General features: G+C 36.0%; 1 protein-coding gene across 1 annotated transcript in view; it reads left to right on the top strand.

Annotated features, from left to right (window-relative positions):
* Nucleotides 1-26,260, top strand: part of rbks (ribokinase) — an 82,607-nt gene that overhangs the window by 33,122 nt on the left and 23,225 nt on the right. The window contains 2 exon segments of the mRNA NM_001002117.1: nucleotides 9,058-9,149; nucleotides 19,412-19,600. Of these exon segments, the coding sequence (NP_001002117.1) occupies nucleotides 9,058-9,149; nucleotides 19,412-19,600 (281 nt within the window).

Raw genomic sequence — 26,260 nt, 5'->3', positions numbered from 1 at the left:
AAATGTGTATATGCAGATTAGACATACGTAAAAACCATGAAAAGTTTTGTTGAACAAGATGATATAATTTTATATCATATACTTTGATTTTTTTTTTAATGTAGACTTGCTCTGTAGGGCGTACATTTCTTTACATGAGCATGCTGTATATACACAATAAATTACCAGCATCCAGTTTCCGCTAATAGCCATTATTTTTGGCCATTTATTGCAGAATGTTGATTCCAACTAGTAGTGTCATGATACTGGAATTCAGTACCAATCGTTACTGACATTTAAAGAATTTCTCACTAAGTTTTGAGTGTGTTTCTAAATTCTGCTGATTTGTGTTCACGTGCTCAACAGAAATGACTGTGTTTGGCTGTGAAGGTCATTAGTTCACCAAACTTCACTGCTGTTTACTAAGTGTAAACACAGATACAGGGACACTGGAGCGTTTTAAAGCCTTGAAGGTCAGCTGCTCTGTCTAGGAGCTAACAAATTTGCTGATGAATCGACTGCTCTTTGTTGTGCTCAAATGTTAGCGAGAAATGGATATTATGGAACAATTTCAGTGCCGATTGGTACCAAGTTCCAGTACCATGACAACACTATTTCCAACTGAAACACTACTTCTATGACAACACTACTTCCAAGCTTTCTCCTGGCTCATCATTATTTCATAGCAAACTAACAGTAAGATGGTTATTAAGGTCGTCGCGATAGTGGAATTTGATACCAATCAATAGTGAAATGCTAAAAATGTCCATTTCCGGTGAACATTTCAGCATTGTGGAGCACATTCTTAAACACAGCTGATTGACCATTGTGTTCACGTGCTCAGCAGAAATGACTGTGATTGGCCATGGAGGTCATTAGTTCACCGAACCTCACTGATGTTAACTAAGTGTAAACACAGATACAAAGACCACCAATGAATCGACTGATCTTCATAGTACTCAAATGTTAGCGAGAAATGGACGCTTTTCAAATTTCAGCCTAGATTGGAACCAAATTCCAGTATCATGACAACACTACTTCCAACTGAAACAGAACATTGAGTAGGGGGTTGGGCTTTCTCCTTGCGCATCATTCCCTCATAGCAAACTAACCGTAAGATGGCCATGATTACAAATATTGTAACTGTATCGTTAAACCGACATCATCAGAAAAGAACTACCACTCCAATTGTGGAACCAAATGGTCAGGCTTTGATGATTACCAAAAGAAACTTACCTTGAATGGATTAATTGTTCACATACAGTAATAATATGTGCTAGCAAAATAAAATAGACATTGTAAATTTAGATTTCACACAGACTTTCTTTTATAAAAAAAGATGTAGCTTCATGCTGTTGTCGTCCTCATTTTATCCATTTGGCAACTAGTTTCCAGTCCTACAGCACCATTTGTTAACACTCACTTATTTCCTTTACCTTAATCTGCGACAACTTTCACACTCACTGTTTTTAGCTTCCTTTTTTTGAAACGATTAGCTCCACCGACTGTGACTCAGATATCATTAGCACCTTGTCTGTTCAGGTCCCCACTGATCAGAAACACCCTGTATCCTTGTCATGCGACGCAGAAGATAATTTCCACAGATGGATGACACAGATGGATACCCCCCTCCCCACACCAACGCACCCCAATATTCACATTCACCACCTCAGAACTTCCCAGATACATGCTGTTTAGCCCGTTAGCAGGCCATATTAAGTGTTAAGAGACAGGCCATTAGCCCAGATTATGCACCTATCACTTGGGATGAATTCATCAGACAATGACGTGTGCAAGTAGCACTTAGCCGGAGCTCAAGGCTTGGATTACGCACATGCCACCCCCACAGGCTCGCTGCATTCCTAACCACATTTTGAGATAAATGAATACAAGAAAACAAATATAATACATATTTGGCATTGATTTTCTCCTCAAGTGTAGACTAAAAAAAGACGTTTGGTGTTTGTTCAAACTACTTCTTTAATATGAGCTGAAACAACACAAAAATTGAGGTTTATTGGGTACAATTTAATTGTTTTATGTTTAATCCACTTAAATTTGTAAAAAAAAAAAGAAGAAGAAGAAATTTACTTAATTCCTTTATGTTTTCCCAACACAAATCAATTGTGTGAGCAGCATTTCTTTACAGTATTGTTAGTTTTATTTAAATGGTCAGTTCACCCAACAATTTTGTCATTGTTTATTTGATCTTTTACTTGTTCAAAACCTTCTTGAGTTTCCTTTTTTAACACAAGGGGCCCTATCATACACCCGGCGCAGTATGGCGCAAAGCGTGGCGCAGTAGTCTTTTGGTAGTTTCAGCTTGGCCCAAGAGGCGTTGCGCTACGCTGTTTAAATAGCAAATGCATTAGCGCTCATTTGTGCGCCCATAGGTGTTCTGGCCTAAAAAGGAAGGCGTTCTGAGGCGGACCGCTGGCGCGTTGCTATTTTGAGAAACTATAATAGATTTTTAATTAGACCAAAACTAACCCGGTCTAAACTCCGGCGCAGAGTTGCGCCTCGCTTACGCACTGCTTAATACACACAAGAGAGCAACAGGCAAATATCTTTACATATGAAAATTCAATATTAAGGATATATATAGGATCTAATAAGGATATAGGATATAAATATAAAGGATTAAAATATTACAAAACATATTATTTTCTAGCCTACATAAATATGAAAAATCACTGCTTTTATGTCTTCTTCATCTCGGGAGGCTTTTTCAGTTCATTCATAATAATTTGCTTTTGTATAATGTTATTATTATTAGCAGTATTATTTATTATATCCATATTTATATTTGTTTTATTAAAAACAAGCTTAGATTTGCCAACCTGTCAGGTTTTAGACCATAAGGGGCACATCATGTGTTTTAGGATATAACTCAGGTTTTTGAAGACATTTTGTTATAATTATTCATTTATTCGTTTGCTGGAAATTAGAACTGAATTTAGAAATAGTTTTGAAACGAATATTTGCGCTTAACAAACAAAATTATTTATTTATTTATAGACTAATTGATGTCTGTGCGTAAAGGTTTCCCTATCCAAGAGCGAATGTGAAAGTAGTTCCATTATCTCTCATTCTCACGCAGTAGATGCTCTGTTTAACAGTTTTCTGTTAAAAACTGTTAACTGTTAACTGTTTGCTTGTGAAATGCTCATTTTTACACTTAGACTTACTTTGCGTCCTATAAATAGCGAATGCGCTCTTGGCGCGACGCAGCTGACTCTTAAAGGGAATGGGAGATGAGACTCTAATTGGTTTATTCTCAAAACACACCTATAACTCATTAAGAGAATAAGCTCAACCCTTTTAGATTATGCGCCATGGCGCAAGGCAGATTTCCCGTCCTTAAATTAGCAAAAACGCGTCCTGACACGCCCTGAAAGCATTTGCGCCCTGCGTTTTGCGCTCTGCGCATGGACCGTCAAAATAGAGCTCTTTAACTTCAAAGCTAATATGTATGTAACATGTCACTTTACTTGTACATTATTCAACGTTAAATTAACAAGTGTCAGTGCCCCTAAGGGTTGCATACAGTGTGCATCTGGAAAGCATTCATAGCGCTTCAGTTTTTCTACAATTTTTTTATGTTACAGCCTTATTCCAAAATGGATCAAATTCATCTATTTCCTCAAAATTTTACACACAATACCCCATAATGACAATGTAAAAAACGATTTTTTTAAATTGTTGCAAATTTATTAAAAAATAAAAACCTGAAAAATTACGTTTATAAATATTGACAGCCTTTGCTCAGTACTTTGTGGATGGAACTTTGGCTGCAATTACTGGCTCAAGTTCTTTTGACTATGATGTCACAAGCTTGGCACACCTGTCTTTGGTAATTTTTGCCCATTCCTCTTTGCAGTACCTCTCAAGCTCTATCAGGCTGGAAGCGACAATGTAGAGCCATTTTCAGATCTCTCCAGAGATGATCAATAGGATTTAGGTCTGGGCTCTGGCTGGGTCAGTCAAGGACATTTACTGAGTTGTTGTGAAGCCACTCCATTGATATTTTGGTGGTGTGCTTTGGGTCATTGTCCTGCTCGAAAATGAACCGCCGCCCTAGTCTGAGATCAAGAGCACTCTGAGGCAGGTGTTCATTTAGGATGTCTCTGTAAATTGCTGCATTCATCTTTCCCTCTATCCTGACTAGTCTTCCAGTTCTTTCTGCTGAGAAACATCCCCACAGCATCATGCTGCCACCACCATGCTTCACTGTAGGGATGGTATTAACCTAAGATTGGTTGACTTTTAGGGATACACAAGTAATAGCAAACGATCCGAATCATGTTTTATCGCCAAAATATGAAGTACTGCCATTGGGGAAGCAACACAGAGTTCCTTTATGTAAAAGTAACTATTACAAGAAGTAATTTATACCAGTATCCATTAGTATTTTAATAGTAAACTATCTTTCAAATGTCACTGCTAATGGTAAACATTACCAATCTTGTCTATTTTGTTATATCTGGACTATAGTCTAAGACAAATGTTCTAAAAAGCACAATAAAGTTTAACTATACTCAATTTTAAACTTTAGAATAGCTACTGAAGGGTTATTTGTTCACTATATACTGTAAAAATATTCATAAATGAATAGTTTTTCATGTTTTGTGATTCACGTTTCTTTTTTTCAATTATATATGCTTTTGAATTACATTGTGAGATCTTGGTCTTTCCTATTCCTATTGTTTTGTTGAAAAGTTTGAAAAAAAAGTACTTCTATTTTTACTTAATTTGTCCACTTTTATTTTTACAATGAAAAACATATTTTTAATAGATTAAAGGTATATATTGTCTGGGATATTGAAAACTACGGTAAAAAGAAGACTGATATTAAACTACCAATACTGTTTTATTGATGTATTTCTATAGATATTATTTCTAATACAACATATAGTACTAAAATCTCAATGAAAGTCACTGTTACACTGCGTTGTTGAATTTTTAACATCAAAAGTTGACAGCAGAGATCATGATCCTATAATGCAATTCAAAATCGTAAATAAATAGAAAAAACCTACAAATCACAATATATGGAAACTTTTTTACTGTTTAAATACATAGATTTCACTTAAAGCAACAATTTACAGCGAAACTAAACCTTCACTGATTAATTCAGACACCAAACCACATAAAAAGAGCACACAAAAACAAAGACACAAATTAAAAAAAAGTAATAATTTCAATCTGTTTTCAAGTATTTCTAGTAATGTACAGTAGCACACAAGTCATTAACTACAGTACAATAATCATGCTGCTTTGTTTTTTTTGGTGCAGCAATGTAAGATTAGGGAAAATAAATATGGATTTAAGAGTATAACTTAACTTTCAGGTCAGACTACTATTGTGTTTGATCTTCAGATTTTAAAGTATTGGAATTTGTAATGTCAAAGGCCAAAGAATATGCCGTCAGTAAGAAGGTTTGTGCTGAATAAATTTCAGATGTTGTACGAAGGGAAAAAATGTGTCAAGAGGATGACAACTCACAGCTCAACATGAAAAACGCTGATGCGTCATAGCTATAATTATACCTTGAAGGAATCCATACTGTCAAATTAACCAGACGACAGTACCTGCATTGTCAATAAACTCAGATACATAATCCAAAAATATCATTTAGACACTTTATTAAAGATTAATACTAATATTCTGTGATTATATAATCTTTTTATTTGTATTTTTAAGAATGTTAATGTATGATGTTAAAGGTCAAAATCCACTCTTGATCTTAAGGTTTTTAGCTTTGTTAAGTATTCTATGTTTGTACATAAAAAAATCTGTAATTTTACCATTTATTTCGGACAGCTGGGGTGTTGTAGTAAGGATTATAATTGTTTTAAGTGTAGCCAAGCCCAAAATTATTCAGAACCCTGGCAAATTCTGACTTAAAGTTTATTCAACCGGAATTTTATTTTTGCTGCCACAATGTGCAGCTGGAAGTCTTCACTTAGCTCCTTTGTCTTAGCAATGACTGTCCACAAACCAACTGCAGAGAGCTTTGGTTTATCACCTGTTGAGTTGATTAAAAAAAAACAGCTGTTCCCAATTAATTCACATTAAACCTTGATTGTTGAATAAAAGTAACTTTAAAGGGCACCTATGATAAAAATCATCATTTGTAAGCTGTTTGGACAGGACTGTGTGCAGGTATAGTGTGTCCACAGTTGGCTTGGAGTGAAACACAATAAGTCTCCTTTTTTAAATTTCCTGACATTAAAATAGGATCTAAAACCCTCCAATTTTGAGACCCACCACAACGTGCCGTAGGAGTACGGTTTCCCCCACCCACCGATTGATTGACAAACGCGTATTAGCTTGTCTTCGTAGTAAGGCGTGTAACCAAAGAACAGGATGTGCGCAAAGCAGCTGGGATTAAAAGATCTGTTTAGCTCTCTGTGATCAGTAGCACCTCAACAATGAGTTGTACAAATTTTAAAGTTTTTAAAACAGTGCATGTTTGTAATAAAGGCATTAAAATTGCTGTAATTAATCACCACAGCCATATAGTGTCAGTACAACGATAAAAGAAGACGCTTTAATCCTGGTTTGTGGACGTTAAATCAGACTTATTTTGTATATTATATATACTTTATATTATATTTTGTATAACATAACGGATGTCTATACAGTAGTGTACGAACACATTCATTCATTTTCTTGTCGGCTGAGTCTCTTTATTAATCCGTGGTCACCACAGCGGAATGAACCGGCAACTTATGTTGCGAGTTTTTTTTTGTTTTTTTTTACGCAGCAGATGCCCTTCCAGCAGCAACCCATCTCTGGGAAACTTCCACACACACACACTCATACACTACGGACAATTTAGCTTACCCAATTCACCTGTACCGCATGTCTTTGGACTGTGGGGGAAACCGGAGCACCCAGAGGAAACCCGCGCGGACGCAGGGAGTTCATGCAAACTCCACACAGAAACACCAACTGAGCTGAGGCTCGAACCAGCGACCCAGCGACCTTCTTGCTGTGAGGCGACAGCACGACCTACTGCACCACTGCTTCGCCCTGTGCGAACACAAACCTCATTTATAATGGCATTGTGTGTGACTCATCATTGCAGAAAGGCTTGAATTAACTCCACAACAAATATATCAAATAGCAGTTGGGAAAGTTCTTATCATAGTAAGGCAGATCTGCTTTATTCTTGTCTGTCACTGTGCTGTTTATCTACAATTGAAGTCAGAATTATTAGGCCACCTTTGAATTTTTTTTCAAATATTTTATGATAAGCATAAATGATGTTTAACAGGGCAAGGAAATTTTCACTGTATTTCTGATTATATTTTTCTTCTGGAGAAAGTCTTATTTGTGTTATTTCTGCTACAATAAAATCAGTTTTTAATTTTTTTTAGAAACCATTTGAAAGTCAAAATTTTTAGATCCTTTAATTCTATATTTTTTCTACACAACAAACCATCATTATGCAATAACTTGCCTAATTACCCTAACCTGCTTATACCTAATTAACCTAGTAAAGTCTTTCAATGTCACTTTAAGCTGTATAGAAGTGTCTTGAAAAATATCTAGTCAAATATTATTTACTGTCATCATGGCAAAGATAAAATAAACCAGTTATTAGAAATGAGTTATTAAAATTATTATGTTTAGAAATGTTTTGAAAAAATTTCTTCGTTAAACAGAAATTGGGGAAAAAAATAAACAAGGGGGCTATTAATTTAGGGGGGCTAATAATTCTGATTTCAGCTGTACGTGAAGGCTACACGCACTGACACACACGTGGAAATCTGGAAGAACCAGCTCATTTGCATTAAAGGCATAGGCAACAAAACAGTTACAATCTCCTAAAAACTCAAATTTTACGATTTAAAAAGGTATAATAAATAAACTAATGGGTGTTTTGAGCTGAAACTTTACAGACGCATTTTGGAAGCACAAAAGACTTTATATATTATATTAAATTTGGAAAAATTAATCATTTCAGCATTGACTCTGTATATATGTATGTATTTATGTAGGTATACATTACATAGTTAAAAAATATATAATTGAAAGTTTTTTTTTTTTGTTTTGTTTTGTTTAGGTGCAATAAATTCCACAGTGAAAACTAATAATGTCAAATACTTTATTAATAGTAGATAAAATTACTTCTGAATTTGATTATTTGTTAAATTATTGCATTTTTTTTTTTATTATTTTAATGAGTTATTAGGCATTAAATAAGAAATTAACATCACCTAAAAGTAATGAATGTCTTTGTAGTTTTATTTGTGAGTTCAGATTCAATAAATAATGTTAACAAATTGAGCCTTATTGTACAGTGTTAATGTGCAGTATGGGCAGATTAATGTTTACAACTATCTTCAAACATTGAACTTATAAAATTTGACAATCTGAACATTATTTAAAAATAAAAAATATATATAACAGTTTAGATAATAATGTACTGCATTTTGAAGTGCCCATCAAAACAAAACCATGCTTGTTCATTATGATAATAAAATGAATCAATGAATATCAGCCTATGTCTAAGTTCCTAAAATGACTTGGATGTGCATATTTGATTATGGGTCCACCTAAATTTATTAGCAGCTACAGACATGAAATATACTTGCTCGGGTCTTTTTCTGTATCTGAATTTGAAATTAAGCAGCATAAATTCTCCATGTCACAGACTAAATATTTTTACCACTTAAATTCTGTTGTTTACTTCGCTAGTGAGAAATCCCCTCACAGACAGGAGGTTATAGTCACTTCCTGTGTGGTTGGGTTTTACGTCAAATTTTGAGTCTAGGACTGAGCGAAAAATAAAAAGAGAACTCTTAGCCAAGATTAATGTTATTGTGAAACTATAGTTTGCTAATATCAATTCATTAAGCCAAGTGGCTCAAAGTGCAAGTTTCAGACTGATAGCTTTTTGACATCATTGTCTGTGATTATAATACTAATGTTTCCGTTTTCATTCAAACCAATCATTTGACATTATAAAAGTCATTTATCAAATGTTGGTCTTTTTACTCTTACTTCTTGCAGTGTTTATCTATTATAATCCAATGTGTGAATAAGATTTTTTTGTGTTTCTTTCAGTGAAGACTATTTTTAATCCAGCTCCTGCTATTGCGTACCTGGATTCTGATTTCTACAAAGCATCTGATGTTTTCTGCTGCAACGAGTCTGAGGTGAAAGACAATAAACAGCAACACAAGAAATTACATGAAGATAGGTTGGTCTTTAGAGTCGTCATTTACTCATTTCAAGCCTATGAGTTTCAAAGAACGCAAAATAATGTATTTTTAAAAGCAAAGTAAAAGAATGGTTTGAGTCAAAATCCTAACCTGAACCACTTTCCATACACTTTGTTTGCTATAGAAGACAATGACGAACAAGACAACTAGTTGCCGTTATTGTATAACGATACAGTATTTTACTCTTTGGCCCAATTCTATTTTCTACCCCTGTGCCTACCACTTCACCTTCCCCTTGGCCCTTGAAATAGAGGGTGAGGGGTAGGGATAAATATATTCCCCTAAGAAATCAGACACCAATAATACCCACACACGTATCGGCCCAATCCCAATTCTACCCCTTACCACTACCCATCGTTTTGCGCATTCACTTGAAAGAGTAGGGGTGTCCCAATTCCCTTTAGCTTGAAGGCTTATAGGGCTAAGGGCAAGGGGTAGATAACCCTTTCAGCGAAGATTTTTCAGGACCACACTCAAAACCAAAGGGGTAAGAAAATTCACAGAATACACCAGCCACAGTAGCACCCGTAAGTAAGTACAAATTAGTATTTTTTTGTTATTATTAGAAATTTCTACACCAAACAAGCACGTTTTAATACATGTACCCAATGCAAAATAGCCTACTGTAACATCTGCGATCATATAAAATAAATATATAGATGCAACATAAATGAACACATACAGACCCTTACAGTCTACGATATATTATTAATTACAGAAAAACTACACACAGCAGACATTTAGCACTTATTTAAGCTCAAAAACACACACAATATAGCCCACAGTCAGCGCAAACCTCTCATCTGTGTCTGTAATCTTCACCAGCAAATGCAAGCTCTGCTAGAGAGTAATTTTGTCATTCCCTGTTCATAATAGTCCACAAAAGTCAAAGATAAACCTGGCAGTTTGTTTATGATTCAGGTTGCTAAAACAATTTTGATCCTGAGTTTTGTTGGGCTTCTCCTTTTTTTCCGCGCTTGTCTTTTTCTTTTTGAATGGATCAGATGATGGAGACACTTCAATAATCGCGCACACGTTATTATCATCAGCTCAAGAAGTTCGGTATATCAAATATAGACGCAATCGCAAGCTCCCGGAAGAAAGCAAATACCACTCGCACTTTTAGACGGGCTCGTAAAGCAACAACAGGTCACGGCAGATTTTTCTTCTTGACTTTTGTGTCTGTTCATCAAGATGACGACAAGGTTTGTTTGAGCTTGGATCATCCATGGCTCGTTATTATATACATATAGTATTTGCATGTAATCACTCGGCTGTGTATTAGAACATGGCGGATCCTTTGTTTACATTCTGTCTAGCTCCACGAGCTCGTGACGTATCTCTGTAACCAGTCAGCGTTCAGCTGCGTGTGTAGCTCCACCTTTGGTACCCTTTCTCATTTTTGGTAACCTTTCGAAAGGGAGTCGCAAAAGTGGTATGGTACGGTTTAGTTCGGTACGGTTTAGTTCAGTACTGAACTGTACCCTACCATACCACTGAGTGGAAAAGGGGCCAATTGACACTCGAATACCCCGTCAGTAAATGTCTTGTGGCTGGAAATGAGCTTTTACAGTATCTGCTACAATGTTAATGTTATTTTGGATGTGTTTACAAAGATGAATATGGCCGCAGTGTCAATGCACAGTATAGTTATGATCTTATTGCCACATTACATCATTATGATAACATAATATATGCTTTCAGGGATTTGAATAACTGAAGATAAGTACCAAAAAATAGCACAACTGGAATAACTCCAGCAGTCATGATCGTCTGATCTCATATGAAGCAAGAGATCGCAGTGACATATAATGATGTGTGCAGGTACTGTAATGCTGTCCCAATTCTTAGAGGTACATTTTGAAGCCCTTCAAGGGGTAGCAGTATAAAAATAAAATTGGGATTGAGCCATCATCACTTTGTGAAAACAGTGAGTGTTTATAAGTGTCAAGTCTCGTGAAGGAGCTCCAGAGGAAAAGTTTTGTTTTGTGCTTACCTTATGGTTAAAGTTGCTGCACGTCTGCCAGTTCCTGTCTCAAAATGAGCGAATTTAAGTCACTTGTACATAAGGAAGCATTCGGAAAAAAAAAAAAACACCCGCGAAGAAACTCGACACAGAGGAACATAACCACCTCACTGCCCGCTAGCATCACAAACAGGATCACAAACAGTGCTCAGAAGTATAAATGCATGGCAACGCGCAAGGCTTGCACCGTGTGTCACGCTGATCCCTTGACGCAGAAGTATAATCCAGGCCTAAGAAATGAGACAGCACTACAACACCTGCACACGTCATCATACTGTAGGTCATTGCAAGCTCGCACTTCAAATAAGTCGACGATGGCGACTGTTGTAGTTATTTCAGTTGTGTTATTTTTTTGGTATTTATCTTCAGATGCCAGATGTGTTGTGGGACTACTATATAAAAGTTTTGTTATGGATTATAGATAGCAAAATTGAACTTTTTCTTTTTAAAGCATGATGGTAAAACATGAACTTTATGTTATGAATGTATTAAAACATATGTTTGTTTGTTGTAAGAATTCGTAATAATGACAAAAAAATACTAATTTGTGGATCTCCTGACTTCGGTGTGCAGCCATGCTGCTGTTGTAGGTGGTGTTTTCTAAGAAATTTTCTCATGCCCTGGTTTCTGTGGTCCTGAAAAATCTCAGTTTCAAGGGCTATGTAGCCCTTCTCCTTAGTCCAATGCCTTCAAGCTAAAGAGAATTGGAACACCCCTACTCCTTTACATGAACGTGCAAAATGAAAGGGGAAGGGCTATGGAGTAGATTTGGGATTGGGCCTTAGAGTTGCCTATTGAGTTTAATGTACTGACAAAGCATTAACGCTAATCTTCTGTATAAATGAACTGAAAACCTTGCAGTTGCAACATAAAAAGCACAGATCACTGCTCTTTACTACTTGTCATTAAAAAAAGCATTGCATCTTGCTTGTTCAACTAAAAATGCATTTGATGTGATCGGTCCTACTCGCAACATTTTTTTTATGCTGTATTTGGATGAACACTGCTCATTTTCAGCCCAAAAGCCTATAAGTCTAAAGGTTTCCTCAGGTGGTTGCAAGAAGCACAAAACTGTATAGATGTGAACACAAAAAACATGTTGTGCTGTGAAAAGCAAATTTCCTGCCATCAGGCTTTTTTCGTCTTTTGTCAAGTCTGTCAAATGTCAGACTTAATTATGTTATTGGAATATATATATTAGAATAATTTGCAGCGGTTATTATAAGGAACTATCATTAGCAAAATGTTGCTTTTTTTCATGCACCTTTGTTACATCAGATTAATAGCAGTCAGTGATAGAGACAGAGTTGGATGAAGCTGAAATAAGGTCACTAGTCAAAAATACTAGGTAAGTTTATTTGATGTATTTCTGGTGGAGTCTATTCAAGCATTTCTGAAATGATGAGTCTCACACAAATGTCATTTGCAGTACACACACACACACACACACACATTTACTGAAACTATGTGGCCGTGGTGATTATATTGGTTAAAAATTAAACAGTGATTTAACTCTCTTTATTACTAACATGCTCTGCTTTGAACTTACAAAATTTATTTTTGAGGCGCAGATGATCACAGAGAGTTGTAACATTTTTTTTATTTCAGTTTCTTTGCAAAAAATGTTCTGTGGTTATATGTATACATGTTATTATGGATACATGGCACCTGTCAATCAATTTGATGGGTGGGGAAAACCGCACTCCTACGTCACGTTGCGGTGGGCCTCAAAACCACTGGGATTTGGATCCTATTTTAACATCAGCAGAAAAAAGAGACTTACTGTGTTTCTATCACTCCAGTATGACTGTGGATACACTATTCCTACACACATTTCTGTGCAAAAGTGGGTCTTCATTATAGGTGCCCTTTAAAATAAAAGCTATCCAATATTTATAAAACTAATCTGACAGTGTTCATCTGATATGAAGTCATAAACACCTGCAGACACAGAATAGCTTGAGGAAAAAAAAGGGGGCAGTTAAATTTTTGAATGAACTATTCCTAAAAGCAAACTATTGCACACAACGTAGGCTCATTCTGAAAACGTAGCCCTACATAAATTTTCGAAGATCACAAATTATGTAGCTTGAGGAGCTGCATTTCGTCTTTAAAATGAGCGCCACTATTGCTTTTTAAAACACTATTGGTTGGGTTTATGGAAGGAGGAGGGTGGGTCGGTCGATTAGTCAGTTAGCCAGTCATTGACACTGGCCTCTACGTGAGAAGAGCAGGCGCCAATGGCTCTCGCGAGAGAAATTTGAGATCTGAAAAAGCGTAAACAGGTGGATTCGTACACAGCCTCTGTTGGATGTTTGTTTTCAAAACAAAAACGGCAAAAAAACGTAGCTCCTGGGACGTATTTGCCACTCTCCAGAAATGTATATGGGGTACGTAATCAAAATGACCCTGGGTTGCTATTGCCAGTCCCCATTGACCTCAAGAGTAATTATTTAAAATTTAATTTGTGTTTTGCTGAGGAAAACAATTTAAGAGTGAGTAAGTAGTAGGAACATTTTCACTTTTGGATGAACAATCCCTTTAATATTTCTTGATGATCAGTTTGGCATTTTGACAGAACCAAAAATGAACATTCTGTCATCATTTACTCACCGCTCACTTGTTCAAAACCTATTTGAGCTTCTTTCTTCTGTTCAATATCAAATATGATATCTTTAAGAATGCTGAATGTTTTTTCTGACTATGAAAGTCAATGGGTCAACCAGCGTTCTTCCAAATATCTTTTTTAGTGTTCAACAGAAGAAAGAAACTCATAAACTTTAAAAACCACATCAGGGAGAGTAAACAATGAGGTCATTTAAATTTCTGAGTGAACTATCCCTTTAAACTAGGCCATAAGAGTAAAAGGACACATAAAGTACAACCACTCAAAAAAAGTCATCTACCTGCCAAGTGCCAGAAATGATGGGGTTGTATGTCGTGTCTTACAGTAACTGTTATGTTTGGAGCCCGCCCTCTTTTAAATCACGGCAGGGTGAGATGACAGACGAGGGCTTGGACTGATGGGAAACAGTAAACTTAAAGCATCCACGACCAGGCAGGCAGATGCACAGATGGTGTCTCAGTGCGGCCTGGGGCGAAAGCTCCAGTGTAACTAAGAGTTTGAAACGGAGTGCTCCGTCAGGGCAGCTTTGATGTGGCTGGGTGGTTGAAGGAGGGAGGAAAAAATGCACAGGTGGGACTTAAAAGCGAGAGCCCTCAATACAAATCAACCCTTCAGTTTCAGCCTTAGTCCCAGCACATGCATTTGCGTACACGTTGGCTTTCACCCGACAACTTCAGTTGCAGGAGTGAACAATGAATCATCGGCAGTTTACAGAAGCAGATAACCACACATGGATGAGTAATGTGTGCATCTTTTTTCTGTTTTGGCAACCAGATAGGACAGATTGATGGCAAACCTCAAAGTACACAAATACAAAGGCTATACTTATTGCCCTGATTTTCTTTGGTTTCTTCACTCACTTGGTGGGCTTGTCTGAAGGTTATCCTATATACACCTGTAGTCAAGAGCCTACAAAAACTTAATAATACTGATTACACTTGGTCATTTTAGACAGAAGTACTGCACTTTAGAGAATACAAAGAGGAAATAATGTGGAGGACAAAAACAGTCAACCCAAAAAGAGCTTTGGCCATGTATAGTTGAAGTCAAAATTGTTAGTCCTCTTGTTTTGTTTAGTTTTTTTCAAAAAAAATCCCAAATGATGTTTAAGGGAGATAAAAATTTTAACAGTGTTTTCTATAATGCATATATTTTTATAGTGCTGTCAAAAAAATTAGTCTGTTAATTTTAACACATTAAAAAAAATGTATGCAATTAACGAAGTTGCAGTTTTTTTTATTTCCTGTTGGTTGACGTGTGGCAAACATGCAAACAAATATGGATAAGACCAAGGAAGCACATTTTTAAGGCAAGTTTCTGGATACAACAATTAATGTCGCATTACCAGGCTATCCCACCCTACCTCCAGAGTTCCTCCATCTAATGTTTCATTTTTAATCTTTCGACTTTTGTTTTAATGGAATTTGATATCGCATGGTGATCGGAAAGAAAAACCTCCGCATTTCGTGACTTGGTGGTCCTTTAAGGTAATCAAAAATCACTGCTTATAGTAGACTCTTAATAAGAGTATTATCTTAATCCTATTGACCTTATTCTAAAATGCGGAAGTGCGCCTGTTTTCGCGATTGTCTTAGAACTTCCGTTTCAGTCACCTATGGGAGAAATGACAAGGAATAATAAACGGCAAAAAACGGTCAAACTACTTGCTCTACAAACAAATCTTTGCATGACTATACAGACCAAGTAGAATAATATAACCAGGAAATATCAGTTTGCAACATCAAACAGCGAAACGAGCAGTTTTTAATGTCTAAAAATGAATGGAAGAGAATGAGACCGGAAGTCTCGTGCCAAAAAGATTCAAATGGCAGCGCCCACTCGTCTGCGGAGAATAAGGTCAATTAAAATTGGAGTATTAGTGTCCATATTAAAATCGGAGTATTAGTGTCCATGTAAATGAAGTCGAAGACAGCACATTCCTTTGCCTTTCAGCAAGCGCCCTCCAATGTTTTATTAAGTTTGATGTGTTTCCCCCTTAAACACAAGTTTTGTAAAGCGGCTACTTCGCGTTGTTGTGTCAGAATCCTTGTGAAAGACTTTAGAATGCTTAGTTTAAGCAGATTTGATGAACGTGATCTTGCGTGTTAAATCTGAAGGGAGTCGCTCCGTGTGTCCGTGCGTGTGCGTGCTTGACAAACCTACCAGCAACAAACCTTACTAAACGCCGTAGCCACTAAATCAAAAAATTATGAATTGCCGTAAGATTGCATTGCACTCTCAGCTCACATCATTTAAAAGAAAAGGTCCACATTGTCCCCCAATAATGTCAATAATCTCTTAGCAACTAGCTGAAGGTAAAGGAGGACTAAGAAAAATTGTTTCTACTTTATGATTAATGTTCTTTACTCACAGCAATACAACTTTACAATGAGTGCAATTGTTTGTATTCAATACTTTATTATTATTTTTATAATTTACCATTTTCTGTATCTGCAATGCCTGTATTTTGGGATTTTTTTGCAGTCCACTTAGAAAATCTTCTTGGAAATCAGTTTTTTTCTTTATTGGCATTGATTGTTCTGAAATTCAAATGGCATTAACATGCCTGTGTTTTAATTTTTGTAATAAATATGGCTGTCAAGCCAGGATCTTGATGGTTTATTGTGGGTATGTAGTTTACATGAAGAAATCTGTGTTACAAGTTCAACAAAAATTCTAATAAACAATTATATTTTGAATTTAAATAGTTTTTGTCTTGCGTTTACATTAATTTTTCATTTGAATAGATAAAATGTTTCAGTCTTTTAAATGTGATTAATCGCGATAATTTAAAAAAAAAGTGTGATTAATTAGTTAATTTTTTTAGCGATTGACAGCACTCATTTTTTAACATTGTTAATAGGGTTTTTTTTTTTTTAACACAAAGTACAAAATAATCTAAATAGATCTTTCATTCCCACACATACTGCCCTATACATGCCCCAAACCTCCGACCAGTAGTGCCACAAATAAACCATGAATAAAATTTAACCAGAAAACAGTAAGGTTCTAAGGATTCTGTACTCTTATACCCAATTAAAAAATGAAGCTTCCCAGTATTTGACAAACAAATCTTGCCACCTTTCCAACGAAACTATTTTTTGCAAAGGCATATAGGATTGCTCTTCTTTAATCCATATGGAAGTATAAGGTGGTTTAGTACCTACATATTAGTAACTACAACTATGGCAAAACCTTTAAGAACTCTTTCCAATATTATTCTAAGTCAGGGCAAGACCACAGCATATGTAGGAGAGTCCCTCTATCTGCTTTACATCAAGGACAAAGCCCTGGATAGAAGCTTTTAAAAGAGTGCAATCCAACTGGTGTTTAGTAAACTATTTGTATCACATTAAATCGGATGAGTTCATGTCGACTATTGATAGAAAAAGTCTGAGCTTTTTCATATTGTTTCCCATTCGTCATCTGTGAATGAGTACTCCAATTCTTTTTCCCACTTAAATTTTATGCCACAAATATTACCAGCCATCAGCTGTAACAACTTGGCATAGATAAAAGACACGAGACCTTTTTTTCTCTGACAAAATAGCCTCAAGAGGTGAAAGACACTATATTCAGACCCAGGGAGTGGGTCGTTTATCTAAACTTTCTTTAACTTGTAGGTATGTAAAAAAAAAAATAGAAAAAAAGGCAAATTTCTGTTGTAGCTGCTCAAACGACAAGAGTATCCTCCTCATAAAATATGTCAGATGTTTGGATGCCTTGATCATACAACTGTTTGGCTATGCCATCTTTAAGAACAGGGGGTAGAAAAGGATTGTAATAAAAATCAGTGGATCTGAACATATTCTGCCTGTGTTTAATCTTTTTCCGGAGGTCTTTAACAATTTTAGAAGTACCAACAATTAGTGGGTTAGAGGTAAATTTCTTTAAACAGTTTATAGGAACAAAAGGCACTGCGGCAAGAGTTAATAATATTTTTGCTTCCGGAGAAAGTTTTGTTTGTTTTATTTTGGCTCAAATAAAAGCAGTTTTTAATTTTTTTAAAAACTTTTTAAGGTTAAAATTATTAGACCCCTCAAACAATACATTGTTTTCAATTGTCTACAGAACAAACCATCATTATGCAATTATTTGCCTAATTAACCTAACTCGCTTAACCTGGTAAAGCCTTTACATATCACTTTAAGCTGAATACAAGTATCTTGAAAGATATCTAGTCATTATTTAATGTCATCACGGCAAAGATAAAAGAAATCAGTTATTAGAAATCTTTTATTAAAACTAATCTATATAAAACTAATATTTATAAAAACTAATATCTTCTCTCTATTAAACAGTAATTGGGGGAAAAAATTGAATAAAAATTTATTATTATATATTTATCAGGAGGGCTAATAATTCTGACCTCAAATACCAAAAATGCCAAACAATATTTTTATTATGGATAAAAATAAAGTACGAATCCAAACTGACTATGAATGCTATAGCTGATCCTTATTATTTGAATGGATGTTTCCTAAACCAGAAGATAAACCCATACAGTGAAATGCAGAATAACAAATGTGGAGAAAATATTCTGTTTCTGTCATGTTTTCTGTCATGTGTTTATAAAGGGTTAGTTCCCTTTAGCACCCAAATATGAAAAAATACCAAAACTAAATTAAAAACACAAATTTACATTAAACTAGTGTTGGGGGAAATGAAACGCAATTAAACCCATCCAAAATAAGCTTGTTTTGACCTAAAATATGTGTGTGTGCTGTGTATATTTATAATTTATTCAATCATTTTCCTTTGGCTTAGTCCCTTTATTCATCAAGGATTGCCACAGAGGAATGAACCGCCAACTTAAGGTTGATTTATACTTCTGCATCAAACGCACACATATGCTCTGGCATAGCCTTCGTGCGGTCACATAGCACTCCCATGTGGCTGACGCCGGCGCTAATGCGCACCTCTCAAAAAATGTAACTACACGTAGCAGCGTCACATAATGCAAACGCTATGATTGGTTAGCTTGGTAGCTGTGACGAGTGTGGGCGGTGCTGAGAGCTGCAAGCCCAATGGAGCCAGAGTTTACAAGTGTTGAGTCCCGTGAATTAGCTCCAGATGTTTTGAGTTTACTTTATTATTAAAGTTGTTGAACGCCTGCTGGTTCTAGCTTCTGAATGAGGCAGTTCTAGCTACTTGTACATTGAGGTAGTGTTCTAAAAAAACGAGCTCGAAGAAACTCGATACAGAGGAACATACAAACCTACTGCCAGCTAGCCTTTTGGAAGTTATGCATACATTTTAATGTCTATGTAGCAAAATTGTTAAGAATAAAGAATATAAATAAATGATTATATGATCACATAACACACATAAGCTTTTTTTTGGCACTACATTAAACCAAAGCAACTGAAAAACCAAAACCTAAAAAAGTCAAAGTTACGTTAAAGCAAAACAATCAAAACAAAAATTCAAATTTACATTATAGTGTAACAATAGAAACCAAAGCAATAAGACAATACAATAAATACAAAACAATAAAACATATAACAAGAAATTCATTCATGTATCCTGTGTTGTTCCTCTCAGGCCGAGATGTTGACAGGTCTCTCCGTTACTTCAGTGAAAGACGCTAGTCAAGTTGGCCTGGAGCTGTTAAACAAAGGTTGTGCTTCAGTGATTGTCACCTTGGGGTCACAGGGCTGTGTGGTGTGTCAGTCTACAAACAAGACCCCTAAACACATTCCCACCATTGAGGTCACTGCTGCGGATACTACGGTAAGACTTCTAGTCATTCGACCTGCAACCTCACACAGTTATGTCAATTATAGACAGCACTTCAGTTTGGTTCAGTCCTAAAAATGGTGATTTTCCACAACAACAAAAAAAAAGAAGTCCAAGTAGATCAAGAAGAGTATAAACTGAGGTCGGCGCCAGCTCCAAGCGGGCTGTGCAAACTTGGAGTTTTAATGTATTTCATGTCTTGTACATGACACAGAGTCTACACCTAAACCTAACCTCACAGTAACCTGTTGGGGTTTATTATAGTCTACACCTAAACCTAACCTCACAGTAACCTTTTGTGTTTTATTATAGTCTACACCTAAACCTAACCTCACAGTAACCTGTTGGGGTTTATTATAGTCTACACCTAAACCTAACCTCACAGTAACCTTTTGTGTTTTATTAGAGTCTACACCTAAACCTAACCTCACAGTAACCTGTTGTGTTTTATTATAGTCTACACCTAAACCTAACCTCACAGTAACCTGTTGTGTTTTATTATAGTCTACACCTAAACCTAACCTCACAGTAACCTGTTGTGTTTTATTATAGTCTACAACTAAACCTAACCTCACAGTAACCTGTTGTGTTTTATTATAGTCTACACCTAAACCTAACCTCACAGTAACCTGTTGTGTTTTATTATAGTCTACACCTAAACCTAACCTCACAGTAACCGGTTGTGTTTTATTATAGTCTACAACTAAACCTAACCTCACAGTAACCTGTTGTGTTTTATTATAGTCTACAACTAAACCTAACCTCACAGTAACTTGTGTTTTATTAGAGTCTACACCTAAACCTAACCTCACAGTAACCGGTTGTGTTTTATTATAGTCTACACCTAAACCCAACCTCACAGTAACCTGTTGGGGTTTATTATAGTCTACACCTAAACCTAACCTCACAGTAACCGGTTGTGTTTTATTATAGTCTACACCTAAACCTAACCTCACAGTAACCTGTTGTGTTTTATTATAGTCTACACCTAAACCTAACCTCACAGTAACCGGTTGTGTTTTATTATAGTCTACAACTAAACCTAACCTCACAGTAACCGGTTGTGTTTTATTATAGTCTACAACTAAACCTAACCTCACAGTAACCGGTTGTGTTTTATTATAGTCTACAACTAAACCTAACCTCACAGTAACTTGTTGTGTTTTATTAGAGTCTACACCTAAACCTAACCTCACAGTAACCGGTTGTGTTTTATTATAGTCTACACCTAAACCCAACCTCACAGTAACCTGTTGTGTTTTATTATAGTCTACACCTAAACCTAACCTCACAGTAACCGGTTGTGTTTTATTATAGTCTACACCTAAACCTAACCTCACAGTAACCGGTTGTGTTTTATTATAGTCTACAACTAAACCTAACCTCACAGTAACTTGTTGTGTTTTATTATAGTCTACACCTAAACCTAACCTCACAGTAACCGGTTGTGTTTTATTATAGTCTACACCTAAACCTAACCTCACAGTAACCTGTTGTGTTTTATTATAGTCTACAACTAAACCTAACCTCACAGTAACCGGTTGTGTTTTATTATAGTCTACACCTAAACCTAACCTCACAGTAACCGGTTGTGTTTTATTATAGTCTACAACTAAACCTAACCTCACAGTAACTTGTTGTGTTTTATTATAGTCTACACCTAAACCTAACCTCACAGTAACCTGTTGTGTTTTATTATAGTCTACAACTAAACCTAACCTCACAGTAACCGGTTGTGTTTTATTATAGTCTACAACTAAACCTAACCTCACAGTAACCTGTTGTGTTTTATTATAGTCTACAACTAAACCTAACCTCACAGTAACCTGTTGTGTTTTATTATAGTCTACAACTAAACCTAACCTCACAGTAACCGGTTGTGTTTTATTATAGTCTACAACTAAACCTAACCTCACAGTAACTTGTTGTGTTTTATTAGAGTCTACACCTAAACCTAACCTCACAGTAACCGGTTGTGTTTTATTATAGTCTACACCTAAACCCAACCTCACAGTAACCTGTTGTGTTTTATTATAGTCTACACCTAAACCCAACCTCACAGTAACCTGTTGTGTTTTATTATAGTCTACACCTAAACCTAACCTCACAGTAACCTGTTGTGTTTTATTATAGTCTACACCTAAACCTAACCTCACAGTAACCTGTTGTGTTTTATTATAGTCTACAACTAAACCTAACCTCACAGTAACCGGTTGTGTTTTATCATAGTCTACAACTAAACCTAACCTCACAGTAACCTGTTGTGTTTTATTATAGTCTACACCTAAACCTAACCTCACAGTAACCGGTTGTGTTTTATTATAGTCTACACCTAAACCTAACCTCACAGTAACCTGTTGTGTTTTATTAGAGTCTACACCTAAACCTAACCTCACAGTAACCGGTTGTGTTTTATTATAGTCTACAACTAAACCTAACCTCACAGTAACCGGTTGTGTTTTATCATAGTCTACAACTAAACCTAACCTCACAGTAACCTGTTGTGTTTTATTATAGTCTACACCTAAACCTAACCTCACAGTAACCGGTTGTGTTTTATTATAGTCTACACCTAAACCTAACCTCACAGTAACCTGTTGTGTTTTATTAGAGTCTACACCTAAACCTAACCTCACAGTAACCGGTTGTGTTTTATTATAGTCTACACCTAAACCTAACCTCACAGTAACCTGTTGTGTTTTATTAGAGTCTACACCTAAACCTAACCTCACAGTAACCGGTTGTGTTTTATTAGTCTACACCTAAACCTAACCTCACAGTAACCTGTTGTGTTTTATTAGAGTCTACACCTAAACCTAACCTCACAGTAACCTGTTGTGTTTTATTATAGTCTACAACTAAACCTAACCTCACAGTAACCTGTTGTGTTTTATTATAGTCTACACCTAAACCTTACCTCACAGTAACCGGTTGTGTTTTATTATAGTCTACACCTAAACCTAACCTCACAGTAACCGGTTGTGTTTTATTATAGTCTACACCTAAACCTAACCTCACAGTAACCTGTTGTGTTTTATTAGAGTCTACACCTAAACCTAACCTCACAGTAACCGGTTGTGTTTTATTATAGTCTACACCTAAACCTAACCTCACAGTAACCTGTTGTGTTTTATTAGAGTCTACACCTAAACCTAACCTCACAGTAACCGGTTGTGTTTTATTATAGTCTACACCTAAACCTAACCTCACAGTAACCTGTTGTGTTTTATTAGAGTCTACACCTAAACCTAACCTCACAGTAACCTGTTGTGTTTTATTATAGTCTACACCTAAACCTAACCTCACAGTAACCTGATGTGTTTCATTAATATCTACATCACCCACACCACCTCAATCCAACCTACTTGTGGTTTAAGTCCCTCCACTTGGGGGTCACCCAACCTACTTGCGTTGTAACCCCTTCCACTTAGAGGTCACTGGGCTGCAGCGATACCTGGGTAGATCAGTTACTGAAGAAAAACTTTCATTTCTGACAACTTGATTTGGCAGTTGCTTTCTTTTAGGAGACAACAACTTTCTCATTGATTTATATTTGACCTACACTTTGATCTTCGATGCTAAAAAAAAAAAATATATTTTATTGTTTCGTTTTAAATCCAGTTATGTGTAAATTCTTGAATCAACATAAATAGACAAGTAAAACAGTTTTGGTTTCGGAAATAAGTCAAAATCAAGTGGATTTTGCCTCAAAACAAGCTAAATAATTTGATAATTGGGTAAGTAAAATAATCCTGTTCTCGTTTGGAAAAAAGTAAATAATGCATTTTTTTTACTAATTAACTCTTTTTTTTTTTTACTAATTAACTAATAAACTTAATTTGGTTTTATTATTTCTGAAAACAAAATATTTTTGACTTGTCAAGAAAAAGCTTCTTAATTTAAGAATTTTTTAGGCATTTGGACTAGAAATGAGACCATGGCTGCGTCCAAAACCGCATACTTCCATACTATACAGTACGCTAAAATCAGTATGCGAGTCGAGTAGTACATCCGAATTCATAGATTTCGAAAATCAGTATGCGAGAAGTACCTGTATAACTTCCGGTGAGATTCTGAAGTGCGCATCTCATGCATTCTTCACTATCCCATGATGCCCCGCAAGAAAATTTATGAATGGTAGTGAAGTGACGCAACTGATGCAGGTAGGTCATATGACTATGACAAAATGATGGATGTAGTACGTTCGAATTCCATTCATATTGCTCAAATTCATACTTTATAGAACGTACTTTTCTAACGGCCGAGTAGTACGTTTAAATTCAAATGCAGTACCTACTGAGTAGTAGGCAGTTTCGGACGCAGCCAAAAACTCTTAAGAAAAGCTTTTATTTTGCAGTACTTCAACTTTGCAGAGCTTTTACATTCACAAAAAGCTACGTGAAACTCTGCATGAAGAGTAATATTTAAAAAAAAGCATTTTATTTACTAGCTAATTAACTTTTTAAACACACTGATAACAACAAGATAGACCAAACAGACTGTGTGAATATCCTATATTCAGTCCATGATTGTAAGTCTTCTGAACCTAAAACTGTTCAGCACAATGTAGAAAATCTAAACCTTAAGTGCTTAAAGCTGCGGTCACACAGCACTTTTCTCCCTATAGACTTCCATTCATACGGATGCGTAAGACCGGAAACGCAAGCTTAAGTGGCAAGTTTTGCAGTTCACTGCTGAAAACAAAACAATATTCTTTCTTGTCAAGAAAAAGCTACTTGATTTAAAAATATTTGGATATTTGGACGAGAAATGAGACAAAAACTCTAAGAAAAGTTTTTTGCAGTACTTTGCATTCACAAGAAGCTACATGAAACTCTCCATGTAAGATATTATTGGGGAAAAAAGCATTAAATTTGCTAGCTAACTAACTTTTTCACTCTGATAACAACAACGTGCATCAAACAGACTGTTCTATGTACAGAAAGTCCATGATTGTAAGTCATCTGAATCTAAAACTGTACAGCACAATGTCTGAGAAAATCTAAAGTGCTTAAGTCAGGAGTGCTCAACCCTGCTCCTGGAGATCTACCTTCCTGCTGAGTTCAGTTCATGTTTATTAATACAGCGCTTTTACTGTGTAGACTGTCAAAGCAGCTTAACATAGACCAGGGATGTCAAACTCAATTCCTGGAGGGCCGTAGCCCTGCACAGTTTAGTTCCAACCCTGCTTCAACACACCTACTTGTAGGTTTCAAACAAGCCTGAAGGACCTAATTAGTTTGATCAGATGTGTTTAATTATGGTTGAAACTAAACTGTGCAGTTGAGTTTGATATCCTTGACATAGACGTTCTAGTAAATTAAAACTGTGTCAGTCCAGTTTTTAGAGTTGAAGTTCAGTTTACTTATGTTCAGTGTGGTTCAATTTGCACTGCTGAAAGTCCAATAACTGAAGAGCAAATCCACCATTCAGCTCCAACCCTGATCAAACACACCTGAACCAGTTAATCGGGACCTGAACAGCACTTGATGATTACAGGCAGGTGTGTTTAATATGGTTTCCAACTGAAATCTGCAGGACGGTAGATCTCCAGGAGCAGGGTTGGTCACCCCTGGCTCAAGTCATGCTTCTACAGTGATGTAAATGAATGATATTGAGTCATCAGTTATAATTTGCCTATATCATATGATCAAGCATGATTCAGAGTTGGTAAACATGCTTTATTGGGAACACTTGACATGATATTTTCCCTTTAGCTAGTGTGATGTGAGCTTTAAAGAGTGATGCGGCGCCCTTGATGTTTCAGTTCATTTCTTACTAAAGCATCTGTTGATACGGGTTCAGTTTGACATTCTGCGTATGTTTGTTAAAAACAGCAACTTGTTACCTCACATTTTTCAGAAGTCTTACATCAACCATGTGTTAATTGTGGATGTGGCTTTAATGGTTTCTCTTCTGATTGTAATCTCTGAGGACGCTTACTCATTTCATACCTGGATTTGGTAGTTCTGGCGTCACAGCAATTCACACTTCCTGTTTATTTGTATTGCAAAATCTCAGAATGTTTAAATCACAGGTAGTTCTGTGGAAAACAACAAGTTCTGTGGAGAACAACTTTAGTCACATGGATACATCATAGTGCTTTTTTATTACTTTATATAAGGGGTGCCCAAACTTTTTCCTATAAAGGGCCAAAAAGCAAACTTGATTGAGGGCTGTGGGCTGAATATATACCAAACCGTTTATATTAAATTTGCCATGGGTAATTTTCTGATTTATTCGGTAATATGGCATGTAGTCATCATCGTTAACATGCTGCATTAACACGAGACTCTTATCGGGCAATTAAAAAAATATATATTAATAATCGATAACCTATTCTCAAAGTTGGGTTGGGAGCTGGGTCTTTTTTACGCAAGCTATAAGGACTTTCACCTTGATATTTTAGCACGGATGTATATCTGACCAGTGAGCCATCTGACAATAAAGTGCCCTTCTAAATCAAATCAGCAGAATGCCATTCTGGATCTTGCACTTACCTCGAAGACACTACTGACTATGTTTATATGGACATCTGTAATCTTTTTATTTGCCTTAATAGACAATAATATTATTAGGGTGTTCACTTGAAGTGCTTTCATGAAAGGGTTTCCTATAATTTTGTGTGACTTTAGCTGTAGTTCAACAGTTTCA

Source organism: Danio rerio, chromosome 17 (genome assembly GCF_049306965.1).
Source record: "Danio rerio strain Tuebingen ecotype United States chromosome 17, GRCz12tu, whole genome shotgun sequence".
In the NCBI taxonomy this organism is placed as follows: Eukaryota; Metazoa; Chordata; class Actinopteri; order Cypriniformes; family Danionidae; genus Danio; species Danio rerio.
Note: the sequence above shows the minus strand (reverse complement) of the source record. Positions and strands in the feature narration are given on the sequence as shown.